Raw genomic sequence first — 14,812 nt, forward strand, 5'->3', positions numbered from 1 at the left:
CAATCAGGCATCCCTTTTCCAAGAGTTTTATAGTTCTAGCTGTAAGAACGTGATACATTTGGAGTTATTTTTTTATATAAGCATCCTACAAAATTCTTTTGCATGTAGATATCCAGTTTTTCCAACACCTTTGTTGAAAAGACTGTCCTTTCCCCATTGCATAGAATTAACATCTTTGTTAAAAATCATTTGAACTTGTGTGTAAGGGGTTATTTCTGGGCCCTCTATCCTATTCCATTGATCCATATATCTGTCTTTATGCTAGTAGTGCAGTGTATCAATTAGTACAGCTTCATAGTAAGTTTTGAAATCAGGACGTGTGAGACCTTCCACTTTGTAATTCTTTTCCAAGACTGTTTCGACTATTTGGGGTCTCTTAATATTCCATATGAATTTTAGGACAGATTTTATTTCCACAAAAAATGTTATTGGGATTTTGATATGGATTGCATTGAATCTGTATCTTGTTTTGTGTACTATTAGTATCTGAAGAAATATTCTAATGTAGGGATGCCTGGGTGGCTCAGTGCATTAAGCTGCTACCTTCAGCTCAGGTCATGATCTCAGGGTCCTGGGATCAAGCCCCGCATTGGGCTCTCTGCTCAGCTTCCCCCTCTCTCTCTGCCTGCCTCTCTGCCTACTTGTGATCTCTCTCTCTGTCAAATAAATAACTGAAATCTTTTAAAAGAAATATTCTAATGTATAAACAAGCGATGTTTTCCCATTTATTATTGTTTTCTTTAATTTCTCTAGGCAATATTTGTAGTTATCAGTGTATAAGTCTTTCACTTCCTTAGTTAAGTTTATTCTTAAGTATTTTATTCTTTTTGATACTATTGTAAATGGAAATCTTTTTTCTTAATTTTCTTCTTGGATTGTTTATTGCTAGGTATAGAAACACAACTGATTTTTGTGTGTTAACTTTCTATATTACAGCTTTGCTGAACTTACTAGTTATCAGTTTTTGTTTTTGTTTTTAAATGTGGCATCTTTGGGAGTTTTCTACACATAAGATCATGTCGTCTGTAAACTGAGATTTATGTTTTCCTTCCTATTTTGGACAATTTTTATTTCTTCTTCTTCACTAATTGCTCTGGCTAGGACACCCACTACTATGCTGAGAAGTAGCAAAAGTGGGCATCCTTGTGTTGTTTCTGATCTGAGGGGAAAGGCTTTTGGTCTTTCATCACTGAGTTTGACGTTAGTTTTAGTTTTTTCAGAATGCCAGAGAAAATCCTTTCTCAGATTAGCTAAATGGTTTAAAAAAAATTTTTTTTAAATAATGAATGGATATTAAATTTTTTCAAATGCTTTTTCTTTATCTGTTCTTATGATCCCATAGATTCTTCCCTCCCAGTTTATTAATATGGCAAATACTATTGATGTTTAAATGTTGGAGCAAACTTGCATGCATTATCTGCAGTTGGTCATGATGCTCTCACTATCCCTTCTACACATTGTAATACCATATGATATATTTGTGTTGTATGTACGCATAACATACACATAATACATAAAATGCATACACTATATGATTGTTATGGACTGGATGTTTTGTATACCCCAAATTCATGTTGGCTCCCTAATTCCAATGTGATGGTACTGGACGGTAGAACTTTTGAACAGTAATTAGGTTGTGAAGGTGGAGATCTCATAAATGGGATTAGTGAGAACCCTTCTGAGAAGAGGCCAGAGAGTTAGCTAAATGTCTTTCCACCATGTGATACATTGGGAATACATTCAGGATACATTGAGAATTTAGCAATCTGCAACCTGGAAAAGGGTCCTCACCAGAACCCAACCATGTTGGCATTCTAATCCTGGGCTTCTAGTTCTAGAACTCTGAGAAGTAAATTTGTTTATAAACCATCCAGCCAAAAGTACTTTGTTATAGCTGCCTAAGATAATGGTACATGTAATATGTTTGCAAATACATAACATTCATTTATTAAAATTATATTAGCTTGTTTTCATTTTTTGGCTATTATAAATAAAGATGCTATCAACATTTGTTTACTAGTTTTTATATAAACATATACTTTCTTTTCTCTTTTATTATTATTTTTTAAAGATTTTATTTATTTCCCAGAGATGGAGAGAGGAAGTACAAGAAGGGGGAGCAGGAGGCAGAGGGAAAAGCACCCTCCCCACTGAGCAGGGAGCCTGACACGGGACTCAATCCCAGGACCCTAGGATTATGAACTGAGCCAAAGGCAGACGCTTAATTGACTGAACCACCCAGGAGCCCCAATTTATTTTCTCTTCAGTAGATACCTAGAAGTGGAATGGCTGGATGGTATAGTAGATATATATTTAACACTGAATAAAATGCCAAATGGTTTTTCATTTTCCATTCCTACCAGCAGTGTATGAAAATTCTGATTCCTCCACATACTTGTCCACATTTGGTATGATCAGTCTTACTAATTTTAGTCATTCTAATAGGTGTTCAGCAGTATCTCGGTTTCAATTTGCATTTCCCTAATAGCTAATGCTGATCATGTGCTCATTTGCTATCTATATATGTACTTTGATGAAGTATTTGTTCAAATGTTTTGCTCATGGGGTGTCTGGGTGGCTCAGTTATTAAGTGTCTGCCTTCAGCTCAGGCCATGATCTCAGGGTCCTGGGATTGAGACTAGAGTTGGGGTGGGGGGCAGGGGGTGACTCTCCTCAGCAGGGAGTGTGCTTCTCCCTCTGTGCTCATTCTCTCCCTCACTCTTTCTCTAGTAAATAAAAACAAATCTTTAAAAAATGTTTTGCTTGTTTTAAAAATTAGGTTGTTTTAGTATTGTTTTGAGAATTATTTATATATTTTGGATACAAGTACTTTATCAGATATATGCTTTATAAATAATTTTTCCCACTGTATGGCTTCTTTTTTCATTCTTTTAGCAATGTCTTTCAAAGACCAGAAGCAGCTTTCATTTTGATGGAGTCTGATTTACCAATTTTATCTTTAATGGACTGTGTTTTTTTGTGTCATATCTAGAAGTATCATTGCCTAGCCCATTCAGATTTATATATTACATACTTGTCTGTATATATATTATGAGTAAAGGTTTTAAAAATTCAATTCTTAGTTTTCTAATGAGATAACTAATTTTGTGACAATTTATTTTACCATATTTTCTAGAGTATATTGCAAAGGAGAATGGACATTAGCCTTACTATCTATATTATAGCTAGGTTAGCTATTATTACTACCAGTTCTTAAGGTCATGAGCAGACTTTCCTCACTCCACTCCAATGTTCTCATTATTAGTAATGAATTATAGGAGCCAACAGCAAATATTATGCTGTAAGATATGTTAGATGGTGAAGACTAACAAAATCAATATATCAATATTAGAAGTGAGTTAGTTATTTCAAAGCAGTATATTTTCCACCTTTAACATTTCAGTTAAGTTCTCTATGGTGCCATTTTCAAATAAACTCAGAATTCTAAAGAATTTTACCTGGGGCACGTGGGTGGCTCAGTGGGTTAAAGCCTCCGCCTTCGGCTCAGGTCATGGTCCCAGGGCCATGGGATCGAGTCCCACATCGGGCTCTCTGCTCAGCAGGGAGCCTGCTTCCCTTCCTCTCTCTCTGCCTGTCTCTCTGCCTACTTGTGATCTCTGCTTGTCAAATAAGTAAATAAAATCTTAAAAAAAAAAGAATATTACCTGTATGGGTGTCTTTACAGTAGGTATATTCATTTTTTCTGTTTTTATCTCAGGTAGAACCATCAAGGTTTTTGACATTGCCATTCTGCTTTGGTTTGCACCAAGATATCCTTTTGTTTGCCCTCCTTTTACTGTGTTAGTAAAGCTAATAGATTTCTTTGGCTGTGGGCCAACACTCCTTTATCAGGAAAAGAAAACATAATACAAAGGATCCATGACTGAAGGAAAACTTACCAACAAGAAAAAAACAGACTTTCATTTAGAAACATGGAAACAATCTGAACATATAAACAAGAAATAATAATAGCTACTTGAGAGTTCATCATGTATAAGCAGAGTTCTAGAATGTTTACCTGCATTATGTCACTTTTTTCTCACAACCCTTAAGAGGCTGCTATAAATATCATTTTATATAAAATCACAGAGGCATAAGAGGGAAATATTCCTCCTAGAGTTGAAATTTGAAGTCAGGCAGTCTAATCCAAAGTCTAAACGGATTTCTCTGGGTCTTAGTTTCCTTATTTGTAAGATGGGGATATTAAATAATGCCTTATTCATGGATTATTATGAGGATTAAATGGAATAATTTGTACATTATGGTTAGGAAGTCCCTGGCACATAGTAAGCATAAGTCAGTGTATAGTATAGCTACATAGGCAGAATGAAGCATGAGTAATAAAACCTGGAAAGAATATTGTGCTCCTGTCTAAACAATTGCATAATAATTTTTAAAAAGAAAAGAAGATAAAATAAAAATGTTTGCATACTGGAGGAAAAAATGATTTTACTTTTGTATACTCTACAAATTCCTTAACACAAAAACCTACCTTATCATTCCTTATCACAGTTCTAGTACTCTGATTGTATTATGAATTTCTATTTAAAAAAGGATGATCTTCCCTCAGATTATAAAAAGTAAATCTATTTCCAAAGCAAATATTTTATATTTTTTTATTAATTTTTGATTTTTATTTTAAGTAGGCTCTACACCTAACTTGGGGCTTAACCATGACTCTGTGATTAAGAATCATGTGCTCTACTGACTGAGCCAGCTAGGCGCCCCAGACCCCCAAAGAAAACATTTTAAATGATACTTTTACTTTTCAAATCATAAAAGATCAGACAAGAATGAAATATTTTTAAATGACAACCATCTATCCACTTTTCATATTTTATTTTTCTTTATAGCATTTATTACAACTGGATGCTTTTTCCTGTTGATCACTCCTTTACTAGAATATAAAAATCTTCAGGACAAGAAATTTGTCTTGTTGGGTGCCTGGGTGGCTCAGTGGGTTAAGCCTCTGCCTTCAGCTCAGGTCATGATCCCAGGGTCTTGGGATTGAGCCCCGCATCGGTCTCTGCTCAGCAGGGAGTCTGCTTCCTTCTCTCTCTCTCTCTCTCTCTCTTTCTCTGCCTTCCTCTCTGCCTACTTGTGGTCTCTATCTGTCAAATAAATAAATAAAATCTAAAAAAAATAAATTTGTCTTGTTAATTGCTATATTCCTAGAACCCACTACAGTACCCAGTATAGTGTGGTCACTAAAAAAGCATTTTTTAAATAAATGAATTCCATTCATGTGGCATTCCAAATTTATATTCCTTGAAAGTATTTTACCCTCTCCTCCTTCCTACAATGTCTAAATGACTTTATCTTCAACATCTCTAAGAAAATAAGATCAATCAGGTAAAAACTCCTTAAATTACTTCTCTGTTGTCATTACATTTTTCTATAAACTCATCTAAAATCTACATCAAAAATCCTACAAACTCATTTAAATTTATCTTTCTTTCTTCTTTCAGTAAAAGAGTTGCCATTGCTAACTAAGGCTAATCTTTCTACTTCTGCTCTGAAACTTGTCCAGTACTACTTTCTTAGGGACTTTTGTCCATCAGTAATTTTCTATCTGCTATATATTATTTCCTCGAGCATATAATTATGCTCCAGTCATCCCCTCAACTTAGAAATCCTTCCTTTAGTTATGTCTTCCTCTGTGTGTTACTTTATCTACCCTTCCTTTCATGTTCTAACTCTTTAGTCAATACTACTACTTCCTTATCCCTCTTATTTACTCCATAATTCACAACAGTCTAATACTCCCTCTCCTCTGCTGCAGAGACACTACTTTCCTTAAAATCACCTGGTCCTTCACCTTGTCAAATCTGAGGGACTCTTTTCAGTATTTATCTTTGGAGCATCTGACAGTTGACCCTTCCCTCTTCTGTGACACCACTATCTCTTATTCTTCAACCTCTTTGGGACATCTAGCCACCTGATCCTTCCATTTTCTACTAATTAGTACCTTTTAGTTTTCTCTTCTTCCTCTCTTTAATCTAGAATCCACAATTCATCAATTGAATCACTCTCTTACCATTACCTTCAATTTGTATTTTCTGCCTCCTTGACCTTTTGCCCTCCTATCCTTACAAAAGCTAGTTATCCCATTCTATTTTTCCTTTATTAGTTTCCTCTTCTGAAGATTACACTTAGGCTCAAACCTCAGTTACTGGTTTGTTCTCTCTCTCTCTCTCTCTCTCTCTCTCCACACACACAGAACACACTATCCCTGAGTAAATGTAACAGAACTCATTTTTTCAATGACCACTTATATTCCACTTTTTTATGGCAGTCTACCATAATCACCACCACCTCCTTTCTCCCATTCCCTATTAGATTTTATATCCTTAATTACCGATATCCTCTCTCTGTCTTGAATACTACTGGCATAATTCCTGAGTATTTCAATATCCATGAATGTAATCTTTCTAATACTATGGCTTCTTGGCAACTTGAACCTTTCTCACAGACATAAGAGAAAGAGAGAGAGAGAGAGAGAGAGAGAGAACGCATGCAAGCTCCTGTGGAGAGGGAGAATTTATATATATATATATATATTTTTTTTATTTATTTATTTGACAGAAAGAGAGATCACAAGCCGGCAGAGAGAGAGAGAGGGGGAAGCAGGCTCCCTGCTGAGCAGAGAGCCCAAAGCGGGACTTGATCCCAGGACCCTGGGATCATGAACTGAACCAAAGGCAGCGGCTTAACCCACTGGGCCACCCAGGCGCCCGGAGAGGGAGAATCTTAAGCAGGCTCCATGATCAGCACAGAGCTAAGGCGGGGCTCAATCTTAAAACCCTGAGATCATAACCCCAGCCAAAATCAAGAGTTGGATGCTTAACTGATTGAGCCACCGAGGTGCCCCTATACCCTCTTAATACCCAATTTCAGACAACTATATTCAATTCCCTTCAACTCCATTATCACCTTCAAACCCTTGACTCTATAATGTTTACTGCTTCACCCACCCCTCTCATGCAATCTCTTTTCTCCTGCACATAAGGTTAATAAATGTAATAGTTAATTAGGCATACCTTGGAGATATTCCAAATTCAGTTCTCGGCTACCACAACAAAGCATATATCACAATAAGGTGAGTTAAATAAATGTTTTGGTTTCCCGGTGCATATAAAATTGTGTTTACACTATACCGTATTCTATTAAATGTGTAATAGCATTATATCTAAAACCACAATGTACATACCTTAATTAAAAAATACTTTATTGCTAAAAAATGCTAATCATCATCTGAGCTTTCAGTGAGCCACAATCATTGAGCACAGTTCACTATAACAAATACAGTAATAAAAACGTTTGAAATATTGCAAGAATTACCAAAATGTAACATAGCCATGAAGTGAGCAAATGCTGCTAGAAAAATGGTGCCACAACCTTCAATTTGTATAAAACACAGTATAAACAAAGTGCCACTATGAGAAGTGCAATAAAATGAGGTATTCCTGTATTATAATCCTTACTTACACTCTCAGCCTCCTCTTCCTTTTTTAAATTCACTGTACTTGCTGGCAAAACCAAAACTTTGATCAATTCCAGTTATCTTCTTACTTTGAGCCTACACCTGTATATTAACCACATTTCTATCTTCTGTAATCTTGGTGCTTTACCATTTGCCACACAAGTTTAGGCCCAATAGGTCTTGTTCTGGACAAATTGATATGCTCAAGTCATTGTGCCTTGGTTTCCTGCCTCCCTTGTTACCCCTTCCCCTCCCAGGGGCACAATTTCCCAATGCAAACCAGTCTATCTCCACTGCCTCCCTTGTCAGGCCCTCACACTCTGGCCCACTATATACCTTCCCTCATCACCCTATAATCAGGTACCAGACAATTAAGGATGGCCCCTAAGTTCCAGAACCCACTGAAATTACTCAAACTAGTCAATCTTAAGCCTGCTTGCCATGCCTGACCTGTACTTTCCCACCAAAACCACAAAAAAGGCCCACAGTTCCTCCCTCTCCTTCTGCCTGATGGTTGACCCCAGTGCTTCCCCATGAAACCTGCTGTGGCATTGCCTGCCCTCTCCTCTTGGAAACTATGAGTAATAGATGATTTTTTTCAATGGCAGTCATCTCCTGTTCTGTTGACCCTACCATTCTTCAAATTTTCTATGAATATGCTATATTTTTTTAAAAAAGATTTTATTTATTTGACAGACAGAGATCACAAGTAGGCAGAGAGGCAGGCAGAGAGGGGGGCGGGAAGCAGGCTCCCTGCTGAGCAGAAAGCCCAAAGCGGGGCTCGATCCCAGGACCCTGGGATCATGACTTGAGCCAAAGGCAGAAGCTTTAACCCACTGAGCCACCCAGGCGCCCCAAGAATATGCTATATTTTAATTCAACCTGTACAGATGAATGAAGCTGGAGAAAAAACATCCAACCATGATGCTCATTTTAAATTATGGATCACTAACTTAAAGTCTTTAATGTGCCAGCAATCATACTGTATTTTCTTGGCTCACTTTTTACTATACCTTCTAAGGTCACTATTTCATACTTCTTTCTTCTTGAATATCAACATCTACTCCCATCTTTACTTTCAGCTGATTAAGTGAGTGAACTGAGCTAATCAAGTGACTTTTAAATATTTCAAATTATTTCAAATATTTCAAATATTTCTACTGTCACAACTATACACCTGATATATCTATACCTACATCCTCTATTTCTCTTTCATTATTCTGGATAAATTACTTATGATTCCAGCTTAGGTCAATTCTTCTATTCATGTACTAGATTCAATTCCTTTTTACCTCTTCAAGGACATTGCTCTAGTAATTCTTTCATGCTTTTCTTGCTCTACTGCATTATTCCTTTTAGCAGGTAAACATGCTATTATTTCTTCTATCATAAAGAATTTCTCTTGATTTAGTCTACCTCTCCAGCTACCATTTATTCATCTTTAACTATAGCAACTCCTTCGAAAGAACTGTATTTATCATTTTTATTTTCCCTTTGCATATACTCACTTGAGCCTGATCCAGTCAAGTTTTAGCCCTTATCATTCCACCAAAAGAATTCTTACCAAGGACCAGTCATTGCTGCAATATTAATCACCAAGGTTCTCATTTTATTTATCAGCAGAATTCACCCAGGTGCTCCTTTTTTCTTTGACTTGTTTTTTAAACTTTGATTGTAGGACACTTTCCTTACCTGGTTTTCCTCTTACTTTTTCTGCAGTGTTCATCCTTGGGACTTCTTCCTGTATCTGTCTACACTCAGAGCCTAGGTGAACTCATCCAATGAGTTCATGATTTAAATACCATCTATATGATTTAAATACCATCTATATGACTCTAACTATATCCTTCCTCTGAACCCTAGACCCACATACCCACCTGACTACTTGACATTTCTGACTCAAATTAGCATGTCCAAAACTGAGCTCCTGATAATTTCCCCCTTACCTTGTTCAGCAAGCTTACAAGACCTCATGCAGTCTTCCCCCATTGTTGTTAAAGGTAATGCAGTTCTTTCAGTTGCTTGGGTGAGAATACTTCAAAATATATCCTGAATGCAACCATTTTGTTATCAACCTTGTTGCTACCATGCTGGTACAAATAACTATTCTATCTCTCTTGGATTGTTGCAGCAGGTTTCTATCGCTTCTTGCTTAACCCCAACCCCCTAAAATCTGCTCCACATGGCAGCCAAGAGTGATCTTGTAAAACGTAAGTTAGATCATATCACTCTACTCTGCTTAAAATCCTCCATTTGTTTATTATCTCATTCATAGGAAAAGCCCAAGTCTTTACTACAACCTAAAAAGTTCTACACACATTGTTAGATCTTTGACTTCATGTTCAATACTCTTTCCCTTGTATATTTTGCTCTCATCACACTGGCAATCCTTGATATTGCCAGGTGTATTTCTCTATCATAGTTTGCCTTTGCTCTTCCCTTTGCCTGAAATGCTCTTCTTCCCAATAAATGTACATGTTTGGCATCCTTTCTTCAGGTCTTTACATAAAACCACTTTCTTAGTGTGGCCTTCTCTGGCTCCCTTATCTAAAATGTCAAATACTCCTCTCAATATTTCATAAGTCCTAGTTTTATTTTTCTCATTAAGACTTACAAATAACCAAATGCATCTTTTACTTAAATATCTTATGCATTAGTTGTCTCTCCCTAACTAGAACTTAAGTTCCTTGAGGATAAGGATTTGGGGCTGTTCTGGGCTGTACCCCCAATGCCTACAGTAGTACTAAACACACAGTAGCTGCTTAATGAATATTTGTTGAATAAATAATCCCTAAATCATTATATATAACTCAAAACATACAATCTTCATACTCAGATTTTTACCAGCCTACTGGGTGGCTCCAGCTAAATATCTATAGGACATCCCAAATTGAATAGATGCATAATGAATACCACATTTACTCATAAACCAGTTCTTCCTTTTTTACTCTCTATAGGACCCAAATAGAAATGAATTAGTGAATGATGTTACATTTATCAATTAGGTAGTTACTGGGATCTCATAAGACAGCATTATCAGTGAACTCCCCCACATCTTCGTACTGTTAAGTTTTATGGGAAGGAACTGTTTATCATGTCCACAGTTACAGCTCCAGCTTTTAGCACTCTGTCAGAGCAGAAAATCAGAAAATATAGACCACTTTTTGAAAGAAATTGAAAGAAGTGCCTGTAGTCAATTATATGAGAAATTTATGGTACATCTCTAACTATAGTAGAAAACATGTTTTCAAAAGAGGTAAATTAGAGAAGGGAACCACTTTGAGGTTTCAGGAGGTAACCACTTTGAAAATCACTATACCTGAAAACAGTCATCATACAAGTGGTCATGCAGAGCTGTATGTACAGTCTTGAGGTTCCCAAAGCAGGGACCTAATTTGTTTTGACTCCTGTTTCTTCATTTCTAGGGCAGTAACTCAAAAATACAAGGCATACCTATAGAAAGAACTCCTGATAATCACTTCCATGAAAACAGGGGCAAATGACATTAAAAACATGCTGTACATACAGAAATCGCACCATGAAATAAATAATCACCAAATGAAAATTAGGTGTGGTTTGTAAAAGTTTCTGCCTTAGTCCCTTCTTGTTTTAGTGGGATGACAGTAATTCCAATGTAAACCAAATAAATTTCTTCCATTCATTCGAGTTATTTATAAAACACTGTACATAAGGCCCTGTGCTACACACTGGCAGGGATACAATATGAGTCAGATATGAGCCCTAAGGAGCTCATAGTCTCATAAGAGTTTAAACATGTACATGATTATAATGGAAGCACAAAATTTTATTTGCCTCAAAAGAAGCAAAAGAGTAAAGTGATCTGAATTATGCTTCAGAAAAATTTAGCTGTATGCAGAAACATACTAGAAGTAAGACCATAGGTTAGATGCTATCAGAATAGTTCAGATGAGAAGTAATCAAGGCTTAACATGGGTGGCAGATGTAGAAATAAAACCTGTGTTCAGATGTTTGTTTATTTTTTACATTTTGATGCTTTGACATCAAAGAACTTGCTGACCCTGGAAGGACTGCCCTCCAAAGGCTAATCAATTCCAATACATAGTAAGGGACTCATGGGCCAGCACCCTTTCGTTTGCAAACCAACCAATCCAGAGCCTAAACCCTTAACAAACTCCTTTTATCCGGCTCTCTCAGAGATCTCACTTTCTGAGCCACTATCCCCCTGCCCTAATCACCCTTGCACAGGAACCAGACAGCTAGAGATAGTTCCTGGACCAGAGCCTTTTGAAATTATACAAATGAGTCAATTCTACTGCTTATTCGGCTTTGTCTGTTCCTCCCACGGAAACCACAATAAAGGTTCTTGCCCATGTTTCTCTCCTTATTCCACCTCCTGACTGACCCTTGTGCTTTCCCAGGTGACCTAGTGCAGCTTGCCATGCCTCCTGTTTCTATGGATCCGAGTGTTTAAAAAAGCTTCTTCCCTCAAAAGAGTTATTTCCATGTCTATAAAACAAATCTCAAATACCCTTAAAACACAGCAGATATAGAACTAATAGGACTTGGTAACAGATAATAACAATACCACTTAAATCTTATATTTCAAAGAACTTCCACCTATATTTTCTAATTCAATTCTTATAATAACTTGTAAGATACTTAATAGTCATATTTAACAAGTAGGAAAGCTTAAACTCAAAGGTCAATTTAAATGCTCAAACTCGTCCAATAACTCTCAGGCTATTAATCTATTTGTACATTAATGTTGATAATAATATGTAACTCATAGAGTTAAGGTGATGATTAAATTAGTCTTTACTTTTAACTAACGTTAGAAGTAAGATGTTAAATTGTAGATATGTTCATATATCAGCGATATCTTGGTGGAGCTGTCTGGTGGCAGTTGACAATGCAAGAGTAAAGTGAATTTCAAGGAAGAGAAGTGAGAGTTGGAGATTCAGATTTGAGAATTTTTGCACAGAGATGAAAATAAATGAACATAGTCCCAAAATAAAAACCTAAAGTCACAAAAAGAAGGTAATAGAGCTAAAGGAAGAAACGAGATAGTAAAAGAAATCAGAAAAGAGGCATTTAAACCAGTAATAAGTGAACCAGTAAAGTTCGGGTTAAGGAGGGGAAGATCAATATTGTCAAATGCTGCAGAGGTAGAAAAGTTAAGAAAGCCCACTGAATGTGGTGACTTTTGAAATCTTTCGGTCACTCGTTACTGACCTTTGAATTTCTATACAGAAATAGAGGCAACAGACTGCAAGGGTTAAAGAGTGAACATGGACGTTTCTGCGCCAACATGTACAGACCACAAAAGTCACTAATCTTATTTTTATCACAAGAAAAAGGCTTAGCAAACTGAAAAGCAACAGGTCTTTTTTAGATCCATCAGATCAATTTATAGACAAACTACTGGCCAGAAATTTGGACAAGCAGGAGAAAACAGAGGATCACAACTTACTGGGACCAGGGAATGGTAGGAAAACGTAAAGGTAATTGACTCATTGCTGGAGACTAAGTGTAAACTAATTTGAAAGATAAAAACTCTCAAGGGTCCAGCCTCACAGAGGCCTACCATGACACCCATCAGGCTCTCAGGAAGAAGATCAGAGAAAAAACACCCTTATAATTCAGGGAGATAGGACATGACCATTGTAAAATATACCCAGAATGTTCAGTTTTTCTTAACAAAGGTCTACCCTCAAGGAAAACTATTTTGGCAGAGCCTAACCAACATGTGGGTAGAAAAATACACAATTCTAAGTCCCTCTAGACTCCTTGTTTCACCTGAGGAAAAAAATCTGAGAAACACTTATGAAGGTCACCGCCCAGGGTCAGAGGCCCACTGAAAGACTAATTACAGGATTACAGAACATTTCTTCTTCTCTCAACATATTACCACCACACCAACAGGTCTCCTGTACAATAGGGGATTGAAATGGGAAGAACTACAAGGTTCAGACTCCATGAAGAAGTCTCTAGGGGAACCTAAAAAGAGAGATAAAAACAAGGACACTAAAGGAAATTGAAGCCTCATAAGCCTACTGCTTCAGCAAACACAGACTAATTCCTCGCCAGATAAACATAAAACCTCACACTAAAGGTTTACTTAACCAGTTCATATTACCTGATGCAACATGTTCAGCTTTCAACAAAAAATTACAAACATATCAAAGGGCAAAAAATAGTCTGAAGAAACAAAGCAAGCATTAGTGCAGACTAAGATGGCAGAAATTTTGAAATTGTCAAGATTAGGATTAAAATAATTATGATTAATACAGTAAGGACTCTAATGGGAAAAAGTAGATAACATGAAAACTCTAAGAAAGAATCAAAAGGAAATGAATGAACATGTAAGTAAGTATAATAGATGAACTGGACAAAGAAGTGGGATAAAAGCATTGAAGAAAGAGTGTTTGTTTTTACCACAATGAAAGAGTATTAAGCTAATGGGAAAGACCTAATACAGGTAAAATTGGAAAAAGTGGAAAATTGATAAGTACATGTTTTATGAGATCCTTTCTGAAAACAGCATTAAGTCTCAAAAGGAGGAAGATGAGAAATAACATATTAGGTCAAATCAATGGTTGTAAACGTTGAAGTCTGTGAAGTTTTGCTTTAACTGGATAACATGGCTATCTCAAAACATGAAGGTTATACCACTTCTTATCTCCCATCTGATTCTTTCCTTAATGGGTAATCTCTTATGAATTTGTCATTATTTAAGAAACTCCCAAGAGAATTCATGAACTCAACTTAATTTTACTTTGAGATTTCTATACCTGCAAATAAAAACAAAAACCCACAGGATGCCCAGTAACCAAGAATACTGAACTACATTATTCATTCACAGGTCAGCAAATATTGAGTGCCTTCTTCATTCAAGACAATAACACTGAACAAAACAAAAATGTCTGCCCCATGGAGTATCATAGTTTGGGTGAAGACACAGTGATGAACAAGTACATTATATACCAGGTAGGGATAAGTTTTATGGGTAAGTTTAAACAAAGGTTGGGCAACTGGGAATGCTAGGAATTAAAAGTATTATTATTATTTTATGGGGGGTGGTTAGAGGACTTTTTGATAAGATGACATCTGAAGGAAATAAATGAGTCATGACACTATCTGGGGGTGCAGTGTTCCAAAGAAGAGCAAGTGCATAGGCCTTAAAATGGGAAAAATAATGTGCCTGATATTGTTGTAGAACAATCAGCCAAAGGGGAAAGGTCCAAGGTGAGACCCTGTAAGACTCTGTAGTGATGTGAAATTTTACTCAGAGAAATGGTTAAAAAACTGAAGGGTTTTGGGATGCCTGGGTGGCTCAGTGGGTTAAGC

At 36.5% G+C, this 14,812-nt stretch overlaps 1 protein-coding gene across 1 annotated transcript in view; it reads right to left on the bottom strand.

Moving 5' to 3' along the window:
- DNAI4 (dynein axonemal intermediate chain 4) overlaps positions 1 to 14,812 on the bottom strand; it is a gene marked incomplete at its 5' end in the record, with an annotated part of 81,996 nt that overhangs the window by 65,546 nt on the left and 1,638 nt on the right. The window contains 1 exon segment of the mRNA XM_082686390.1: positions 3,666 to 3,843. Within this exon segment, the coding sequence (XP_082542516.1) occupies positions 3,666 to 3,843 (178 nt within the window).

Source organism: Mustela nivalis (assembly GCF_964662115.1).
Source record: "Mustela nivalis genome assembly, chromosome: 10".
NCBI classification, from domain to species: Eukaryota; Metazoa; Chordata; class Mammalia; order Carnivora; family Mustelidae; genus Mustela; species Mustela nivalis.